The 10,532-nt window shown below is 35.8% G+C and overlaps 1 protein-coding gene across 2 annotated transcripts in view; it reads right to left on the bottom strand.

Moving 5' to 3' along the window:
* Nucleotides 1-10,532, bottom strand: part of ALCAM (activated leukocyte cell adhesion molecule) — a 217,070-nt gene that overhangs the window by 54,029 nt on the left and 152,509 nt on the right. For both annotated transcript variants that reach the window (XM_040484404.1, XM_040484403.1), the window contains exons 2-3: nt 4,834-4,934; nt 902-1,121 (exon numbers count right to left, since the gene is read on the bottom strand). In XM_040484404.1, coding sequence (XP_040340338.1) covers nt 902-1,121; nt 4,834-4,934 — 321 coding nt within the window. The remainder of the gene's footprint in view (nt 1-901; nt 1,122-4,833; nt 4,935-10,532) is intronic.

Raw genomic sequence — 10,532 nt, 5'->3', positions numbered from 1 at the left:
TTTTTTTTTTTTTTTTAAATTTTTTTTTTCAACGTTTTTATTTATTTTATTTTTGGGACAGAGAGAGACAGAGCATGAACGGGCGAGGGGCAGAGAGAGAGGGAGACACAGAATCCGAAACAGGCTCCAGGCTCCGAGCCATCAGCCCAGAGCCCGATGCGGGGCTCGAACTCACGGACCGTGAGATCGTGACCTGGTTGAAGTCGGACGCTTAACCGACTGAGCCACCCAGGTGCCCCTTTTTTTTAAATTTTGGAGCAATTTGCTAATACAACTGAACACTTTGAAGAAATATAGCAATGGCATTAAAGGCCAGGATATATATGTGTGTGTGTGCACGTGTGTGCGTATATAGTACTATACATACATGCACACACACGCATGCAGAAAGCTTAGATTTCTCATTTATAACATGGCTTGGATTTGCCTGTATTTTGTTGTTTTTATATATCAAAATCTTAATTTTATATTATTCAGCCTAATACATATATATATGTATGTATATATATGTGTGTGTGTGTGTGTGTGTGTATGCCTGATATGCACAAATATGTGTATCGTATAGCTATGTATATTTCACAGAACATTTATTTGTACGTGTCAGTGAAAGTTAAAGATCACATGCCAGTTTTCACTTGTAGTACTTCATATCACAGGAAATTTTAGCCAACAAAACAACAGAGGATATTCTTCTAGTTCCTCACTGCAAAACTCCTATTTGAAATTCAGGTTTTTGGTTTTCCTCACTGACAGCATGCATGAGCAGAATGAAGATCGTTAGAAGTCCTCTTTACAGATACCTGCTGTGGAGACACCACAGAGAGTTCACTCTTCTTTGTAAAGAACATTTTCTAGTACAAGCCATCAATCCCACTTAGCAGTTACACCACAGACTACTTACTGAACACCTTGACTGTTGTAGGTGCCTCAAACACGTTGTCCTCAGTTACTAGCATGCACACAAATCTCTTCTCATCACTGATCCTTGCGTTACTGATAGACAAAGTGTAGTTTTCTGAGAGGCTCAATCTGTCTTTGTATTCTGGCACATCATCATATTGCACACTTTTCTTTGTAGAGGACCTGAAGGCAATAAATACTGGGGAGCCATCGGGCTTTTCCTAAAAATTAAAATAACACATTTTAAAACAAGCATATTCAGATGTTTCAGGATTACAACCAAAGTAATACAATTTCCTTGGCCATATTCTTCTACCAATATTTATAGTTCTGTCTACAAAGAGTCATTGTGGATATGAGCTTCACATAAATTCTTTGGTTACAGAAAATTACTCTTCATAAGAGGAGAGGCTGTAAGTTCTTTTACAGGTTATCAGTTTAAATATGTGAAAATTGAAAGACAAAGCTATTGGAGTCTTAACTTTCCTTGCATCCAAACAACAGAATTAGTGACTGTTCTGAAACCAACAAGGGCTGGCATTAGGTCTAATATAAAAGAAAAAAATAGATGAAAACAAACATGCAAATGTACAAAATGATATTCAGCTAACCTTCCCAGCAAGCATACACATGGGCTGCAAACACTAATTTAGAAATCCTGGACGGTTATCTTTTGCATATTCATTACTTTAATCCACATACTTCAAATGTCCACACCTTTTATTTTCAGCCAAAACTGACACAGCTGACCTTTACTCATAACATAATTTAATGAGTCTTCACGGAGGAACAGTATTTGCCCTTGTGAAACAATCATGTCCATTAAGCAACAGGATCAGATTAATCACTAAAATCCATAGTTTTGCTATCTGAGTCATAAAACTTAGCTCAAAGAGCTTTCGTGTAAAAACTTATTATCAAAATAAAATATAATCTGGCATGAGCAATTATGCCAAGAGCCCGAGACATATAATTCATCTCTTCCTTTGCTCCCACAAAAATCTTTTTACCGAATAAGCAATTTACTCTAACATAGCAGCCAATCCCTTTAACTTACCTCACAAGGCCTTTGAGAAAATAAAATATGATAAAATATTTTAAAGTGCATGGCAAAGTTCAAGGTGCTGTGGGAAGTTACATTTTTAAAATTATTAATATTTATTACTGTTATGGACTAAATGTTTGGGTCACCACCAAATTCATATGCTGAAGCCCTAACCCCTCAGTGTGTTGATATTTGAAGGGGAAGCCTTTGAGAGGTAAGTAGGTTTATATGAGGTCCTGGGATGGTGCCCTTATGATGGGATTAGTAGCCTCATAAGAAGAGGAAGAGAGGTCTCTCTCTCCATGAAAACACAGGTCATATGAGCACATAGCAAAATGGCAGCTGTCTGCAAATAAGAAGGACCTTCACAAAGAGCCAAACCTGCGAGCACCTCGATCTTAGATTCCCAAGCCTCCAGAACTATGAGAAATAAATATATTTTGTTTAAGCTCCCTACTCTATGGTATTTTGTTATAGTGCCCCAAGCCAAGATAATTACTAAGCTAATTTTAGAGTCCAAAAGTTTTATTTGGTTGAACATCTGAATACATCAATAATATTCTCCTTAAATTTTTTAATTTTCCCATGGTTTACAAAGCAAATCCTTGCTCTAAATCATTCCTTCACTGAGAGAAAGATGTTAAACCAGTCCCTTATATTTCTATATTCAAACATTTACATAATGAATAATAGTTATTAAATTTTGAGCATTTAATTATATGCCAGGTATCTTCTTTGGGCTCTCCATGCATTAACTGATTTAATACTCATAACAACCCTGAAGGTTAGAGTTGCAATATTAGATCCATTTACAGATTACACAGTACAGACAGAGGTTGCTTAAATAAATCATCCAGGAGCCCAGCTAGTGTATCCCAGGAGAGCCAAGGTTGAAGTTCCGCAGCCTAGCTCCATCATGACTGTACCGTACTGCTCTTGATAGCTGTCAGATACCCCTTTTGTCCCAGGCACTGAGGCAGATGCTGGAGAAGAGGTGGGGCTGAGGTGTGGACAGGCACTCAGGGAACTATGATCTCTATTCACAGGGGGATTACTGTGCAGGTGGGGAGAAGCTAATCCATCCTTCCCCTGTTTGCTCCCTTTCACTCTTTCCAAACCTACCATTTATCTTTCATTAAATTAGAGCCTTTGTACTATGTCTACAAATCAACACTGTTTTTAGAGCACATGGTACTTCATATATATCTCATCAGTTTATTGCTGAAGCTTTTGGCTTAATTAACAATTTGAAAATTGTCATTATTGTTTCCACTACCACTGTACCAGTTCAGTTTAGGTGAAAATTATTCCCTGAATTATCATCAGGAATGTTTATGATCACAGTGTTTCACCATCTGTGTTCCATTTATTTTGGCAGGAAGTTTGGCGCAACAGGTCAAGTATCTGGTAGTCTCGCTTGGAGTTTTAGGGGAATGAATAGACTCATAGGCCATAGCTTCCTACTATTTCTAGTTTTATAAGAAGGCAGAAATAGTTCAAAATTGCCCACTGTGATCTAGGTATCAGAAGGAGAGCACAGAGGAAGTGCCCTTCCTCTGCTTCCATATGACCCTCGTACAAGCACGTAGGCTTAGAGCTCCACAGCCCAACAGTTGTAACAGGTACCTTGTGCCAAGGGCTCAGTCAATATTCTGATAAGAATTACTTCATGGAACCCTCACAACACTGTAAGGAAGATTACTCTTATCACCTCATTTTCTAGATGAGACAATGGAGGTTCATTCACGTGCCCAGAATCCCACAAGTATACGGCAGAATATGTCAGTCTGACTTAAGAACGTACATTTTGAAAGACTGTGTTCTATCCTTCCTTGAGTGCAACCTTAAGTACATTTCCCAAAGTGTATCCTGCAAAATGTTTGTTCTGGCAGATACTTGAAAGAAAAAGTTGGTGTTTAAAAAAATCTAAGAAATGAATCAATCTTAGAAAATTCATAATGCATTTTAGTGTGTGAAAAGCTCTGAGAAGTATTGTGATAAAGTTTTCAAAAATTATTTGACCATCGGATTTTTTTTCCCTATTTAAATACGTTTTAACATTTCAGGGAACTTGGGAAAAACTGCCTACTGTGTTCAAGGAAACATATGGCTACTTTAAGCTTGCAAACTACCATGAGTCTCGTGTGATTCAGCCTTAGGAAATTGTGCCACACAGCTACCTTTTGTTGGTTTCAGTAATTAGGTTGAAACATTTTATCACTAGATGCTACCTAGCCACCCTATATCCATCTACCAGGATATCTACCCTCCATTTCCAGACCCATCTGTACCTTGACACCTGAGAAGATATGATGTGCTATCTGTAAGAAATGACTAAAGGAACAAATGTTAAATGTAAAAAGGACCTGCCACATCAATATGTTCCTAAGACAATACTAAAAACAAGCTTCTAACGCTGATGACTAATTCCCAATGAATATTTGGGTACTCTAGCAACTAGTGTATTTTGCCTTTGCAATAGCCACACCAAACAGAACATGAGTATATGGAGAAAGGCTGCCGTCTTTCACTGAGCTCTGTCCTATATTCCACTGATTTTACTCTGGAACTCTGCCTTTTCCTCTGCCTCTAACATTTAAGGCTAAATCTTTCAGACTAATATGATCTAAGAATTACGTGTTTATTGGCTTTATTTTAAAATAGCACTTCTTATGTAAGACTTAGGAATTCCTCTTTTGAGATATTCAACACATTAATTCTACCTTCCTACACTTGTCCTCACAGTTGAATATTGCCATTATGTTCATTTGAAATTCACATTTACTCACAGAAGGAATAGTATCTCAAAAACAAACAAACAAACAAACAAACAAACAAAAATCAAAAACTAGAAGCAGTTAACCAAGTCCAAGGTAGGTCACACTTACATATTTCCATTTTCCAAACATGAGATTGTGAGGTACATCAAGTCGGCAAGGCATAATAATGGTATCTCCATATGCTGAATTTACAGTATACCATCCAAGGCCTTTAGATGAAAGGAAGCAAAAAGAGAGATTTTAAATGTTTTCTTGAAGTAACCAAGCAAATAACTTCAGTTCAAGATATATGTCTTAATGAAGATTTTCTATTATAATTTTATCTTATATGACTATAGAAAGCATGAAGCTAGAACATACTTCCTACTTAAATAGCAACAATTCTTCTTCAGCTACTAAGCTTTGGAATGTCACACATTCAAATTTATAGACCCCTCAATTTTACCAGGGAATAGATAAGTGTGTATCCCAAAGGAACATAGTGGAATCTGAAAGGATACTCTCTTCTTAACTGGATGTCATAAGAAAAAAATTATACTCTATTTCATAGTCACATGGAACTACATAAAGATCATCATTTTTAAAATTCTCAAAATTAGCTTTATATGTATTTGTGTTTTTCATTGAAAATACTGTCAAATTTAACCTCTGGAAAATTTTAAAAAACTATTAAAAACTGAGAACTAATACATATAAGACCACAACTAAATTTTAAAAGTAGAAAAATGAAACTGAAAATGGCTTATTTTATAGTAGCAATGGTTAATATACTGGTTTTAATTTTAATTACACATAAAATATTAACAAGACAGGAATCTGTAGCATAAAAATTCTTCGTAAAGTGTTTACCAAGTGGTTACTCTGAATTTTGGATAGACAATCTAACTCAAACCATAATCTGCTACTAAAGTACAGAAAACCTCCTGATCTTATTTAATTTTTTATCGAGGAAAAATTTAGATGATAAAAATTAAATTATCAAACCCCCCCAACTTTAGCATATGTATGCAACATACTATACAAATCTGTATATATTCATGAAGTTTAAAAGCCTCAGGGATTTAACTTGGCAATAGTACTTAGGAAACATCTCAGATTTTTTATCTTAGTTTGTTCACAACTGTTTTTAATATTAAATATGTTTTCAATTAAATATCTATTAAGATGTGTCATAATTGGATATAGAGTATGAAGGGGCTATTTTAAACTGTAGAGGGGGAAAAAAGACATTTTGTCCACCAGGTGGTGCTGAAGTGCAAAGCTAAGGCAATTTGCAACACAAATAAATACCATTTTATGATTTACTGAGGAAACAAGACAGAATGAACACTACCTTTCACTATTACCCATCCGTCACAATGTGTAGGAAAATTTCATATGGGGATAAAAATCATTAATCTTAGTAGAGAAAAAAAAAGGTAATAAAATTCCTATTTTAAAATTCTATCAACCAAGGAAGATACTTCCCTTTAAAGCAATTTTGCTCAGTGAACAAAATCATTATTACAAACACAAACTTTATGTAAACATGCCACAGAACAACTAGTTTCCAGAATTTTTAACATGATTAAAATAAAGAATACAAATTATAAGTCATAATAATGTGTTTTTCACTTGCTATTAAAGTAATTTACCAAAACTGTTCATTGTATGTATGGTATTATAATAAAAAATTACCTCACTAATTTATAAATTGTTTAGTGTTTCCCATACTGCAATGCTAATTCCTTTTAACTTAGAACCATCGCAGAGCATAAGACTGTAAATGAAGAAATGGTCTCTTCAGTTGTGAGGGTTTAGATATGTGGTTGCAGATATGCAAACTAATGAGAATTAAGAAATTACTTTATTTTTCAATATAGTGCTTGTTTTCTATACTACTTTGTATCCTAGATGTGGAACTTTTATTATGTATTTTAAAATCTGTTCATGTACTACACCGATGCAGGGACGTCAGCCCAAGAAAACTATTTTCTGATTTGACATTTTGTTTTTTCATCAGTATATAGCAAGTTGCTTAAATATGTAATGACTCTAAGATGATCTCCATCTGTACCTTAAATTATGACAGGATACACACTTCTATTTCCCATCATTATAAAAGCACACCTTTTTTTGACAACTGGTGGTACTCCCATGGTTGGTCAAGAAGTGAAAACAGTTTATAAAGCTTAGGTACCAATGAGGTGAATCCTTTACCAGGTATACAGGAAAAATAAGAAAATTATTTTTGCAAAAAGTGTAATTCTTTCCTATTTCTTACAGACCACTTTTTTCTTCCCTATAGAATTTTAATGTGCTATATAGATACCAAATTTTGCAATAGATTTTCTTTTCTTTTTTTTTTATTTTTTTTTTTAGCGTTTAATTATTTTTGAGACAGAGAGAGACAGAGCATGAATGGGGGAGGGTCAGAGAGAGAGGGAGACACAGAATCTGAAACAGGCTCCAGGCTCTGAGCTGGCAGCACAAAGCCTGACGCGGGGCTCGAACTCACGGACCGCGAGATCATGACCTGAGCCGAAGTCAGCTGCTTAACGGACTGAGCCACCCAGGCGCCCCAGATTTTATTTTCTTTAAATTTATTTACTTCGAGAGACAGAGCGTGCACATGAGTGGGGGAGGGGCAGAAAGAAAGAGAGAGAGAGAGAGAGAGAGAATCCCAAGTAGGCTCTGTGCTGTCAGTGCAGAGCTCAAAACAGGGTTCAAGTCCACGACGCTGGGATCATGACCCGATGAGATCAAGAGTTGGACGGGCACTTAACCAACAGAACCACCCAGGTGCCCCCGTAATAAAATTTAAAGTTACATGAATTTCAAGTACATAGCGTTTTATTAGCATGATGGAAGTGCAACAATAAAGGAATAGGACAAAATATTCTTATCTTTGTATCCCCAAGAGCAATGCCTGGCATTGAACAGACATCGTATTAGATTTCTCACTTGAATATTCTGAAGTCCTTTCCATTTTGGTTATTACATTAACATCTTTGAAAATCAGGGAGAAGTTGGCAACAGTGTAACTTTGGGGATTCTGAAGGCTGTCTTAGATTGTCTCTGATGTGCAGAGAACGTGGATTTGCTTGCATGGCACTCATTCTTGAAGAGAAACAAACACAAAGCAAACAATCTTATGATAATTCATGGATGACACTATAGAAGAGAATATTTCTCTCTATGGAACTTACTTATTAATTTCAAGAGAAAGTAAGGATTATTTGTGCTCTGTGTTTTGCAAACGATGATGTGAAATGTCTTTTTTTCTTACTGTGATGACTACAAAGCAAAGGGTTGTTTTTAAAAGTATTTAAGAATTCATGAGTTGGGTCTTTTAATGACAGCTTGATATCCCAAATTAGCCAGGACGGGACTCTTAAGAGAATAATAAACCTAAGGGAAATAAGACATGTGACAAGAATGAGGGCAGTAGGTAAAAGGCCAACGGTTACAGACGGAAGAACTGGTCTACAAACCTAGGGCACAATGAATAATAATCAGTTGGATTGTATTAGGAGTCACAGATGTGATGATTTCAGAAATCATTTTCAAGTTGGCTATAAACATCAACTTTCCTCTTTCCTAAGAGTATACCAACTCCCAGGTTCATCTGATGCAGAGACTAAGACTACTTGAATGTGCAGTAGAGCTAACATCCCTAACCCTGTAGAGATAGAGTGGCTACAAAACCACTGTGATTGGGTGATGAATTAGCATCCTGATTTCTACAGATGTCTCAGTCTTTGAGATGAAGTGTCAGTGACACACACACCCAAAGAATCTGTCAACATAAATGGTTCTGTTTGTACTTTTCATAGAAGCAAAAGATTTTATCTTTGATTTGCCAAGTCTGAATTGAATTTAGCTCACTAAAATTCCTCTGCAGTTTTCCCCTGTAATATTAGTTGGTTAAATTATTCATGGTTTTATAACCTAGAGATTATTGGACTATTGCAAATATAGAATGGCTATGATGTCATTCCTCAAAGAAGCTAAAGATAAAATATGGAAAGAATGTGTGTGCGCACAAATGTGTGCATTTCTAGGTGGTACACATTATATCTATGCATATATGTATATGCCATAAGATATTTTAAACTGGGTTAAAAACCTTCTGTAGCAGGGCGCCTGGGTGGCGCAGTCAGTTAAGCGTCCGGCTTCAGCCAGGTCACGATCTCGCGGTCCGTGAGTTCGAGCCCCGCGTCAGGCTCTGGGCTGATGGCTTGGAGCCTGGAGCCTGTTTCCGATTCTATGTCTCCCTCTCTCTGCCCCTCCCTTGTTCATGCTCTGTCTCTCTCTGTCCCAAAAATAAATAAACGTTGAAAAAAAAATCTTCTGTAGTAAATATGTTTTATAAATATAAGGTATTGTTATGAATTCTTAATATTGCTATTGCTATCAAAATGTCTGACATAAAATAAAATGCAAAAACACGTTATACTTGAGAAGCAGTATGTAATTATTTAAGATTTTTTTTTTACAAAGACTTATTAACTAAAGATAAAGACCAAGAGAACTGGAAAGGTTATACAGGAGAATTCAATAAAAATACAATGAGAAATGCATAGCATAGGAAAAATCTGGTGGCCCAATAATTCCGACATATAACATCTCAGACAAGTGATCATAAATACAACATAGGTATAGATTTTGTACAGCAAATAATTTAAGGAGGCACTGAAGCAGATTCTGGTGTAATTTTGAAATTAGGTGACCATAGTTTATTTCTAACTGCACTAATAAAAATATAATAATTTTGGCCATATTGGTGATATATGCTTTTTCCATATAAACTAATTTTTAAGTGGGCTGCATGCCTTGTGTGGAGCCCACACTGGACATGAACTCACAACCCTGAGATCGAGACCTGAGCTAACATCAAGAAACAGATGCTCAACCAACGGTGCCACCCAGTGCCCTCTGTATAAATTAATTCTTAAAGACTATCAAGTTCAGAGTAATCATTCTCTTCACATTGATAAAATAGAGACATGTGAGTATCTTAAAAGTTATATTAAATTTCAGAATTTGCTACCATATTTGAAGCAGAACAGTAAATAATACAGAAACTAGGGTAAGAATTAAAGAGTCTATTTTTACATGCTGTAATTTGGTGTGGTTAATTTTTTTTTATTGCACTGATACTTCAATAGCATCATCATCTTTAAAAGCTTTGTTTTGAAAAAAAAAAAAGCGTTGTTTTGAGCTCTGTAGCTCTGTTAGGTGCCATAGAAGGTTACAACTGGCACAGGGCTTATGACATAAGAACTAAATCACAGTTCCACAGAAATTTTAGAGAAATTTATTTCTGCAGATGAACTGTTGGGGAGGAAGGTAAGTAGAAATGAGAAAAGTATCTTTAGAAATTACTTTCATATTTACTTGATTTTGACAGATAAACATGTTAGTGTTCCTATGTGCTTTATTAATGAATTAAGATATGTACAATTCCAATTAAACATGTAAATATTTTGTCACATCAGTTTATAGCACTGTCTCTCAACCTCATCACTACTGACACTTTGGGCAGAATAAATCTTTATTGTTGGGACTGCATCCTTGCCTCTGCCCACTGGGTGATACTAATAGCACTCTCCCCCTCAGTTATGGCAACAAGAAATCTCTAGACAAGACACATATCCCCTGGAAGGCAAAACTGCCCACCAAACTCCCATCTAGTTGAAAACCACCAGTTTAGATCTTAAACTACTGGCCTTTTTTATTCAAGAAAATTGCTTTCCATTAAAGAGATCATTGTTGTAAAACAGAATCTTAGTACAGGACTAACTAATCACTGAATGCAAATAGAG

This window comes from Herpailurus yagouaroundi, unplaced genomic scaffold, assembly GCF_014898765.1.
Source record: "Herpailurus yagouaroundi ecotype Mexico unplaced genomic scaffold, PumYag 162, whole genome shotgun sequence".
In the NCBI taxonomy this organism is placed as follows: domain Eukaryota; kingdom Metazoa; phylum Chordata; class Mammalia; order Carnivora; family Felidae; genus Herpailurus; species Herpailurus yagouaroundi.
The sequence above is the reverse complement of the archived record's forward strand: the minus strand, read 5'-3'. Positions and strand labels throughout refer to the sequence as shown.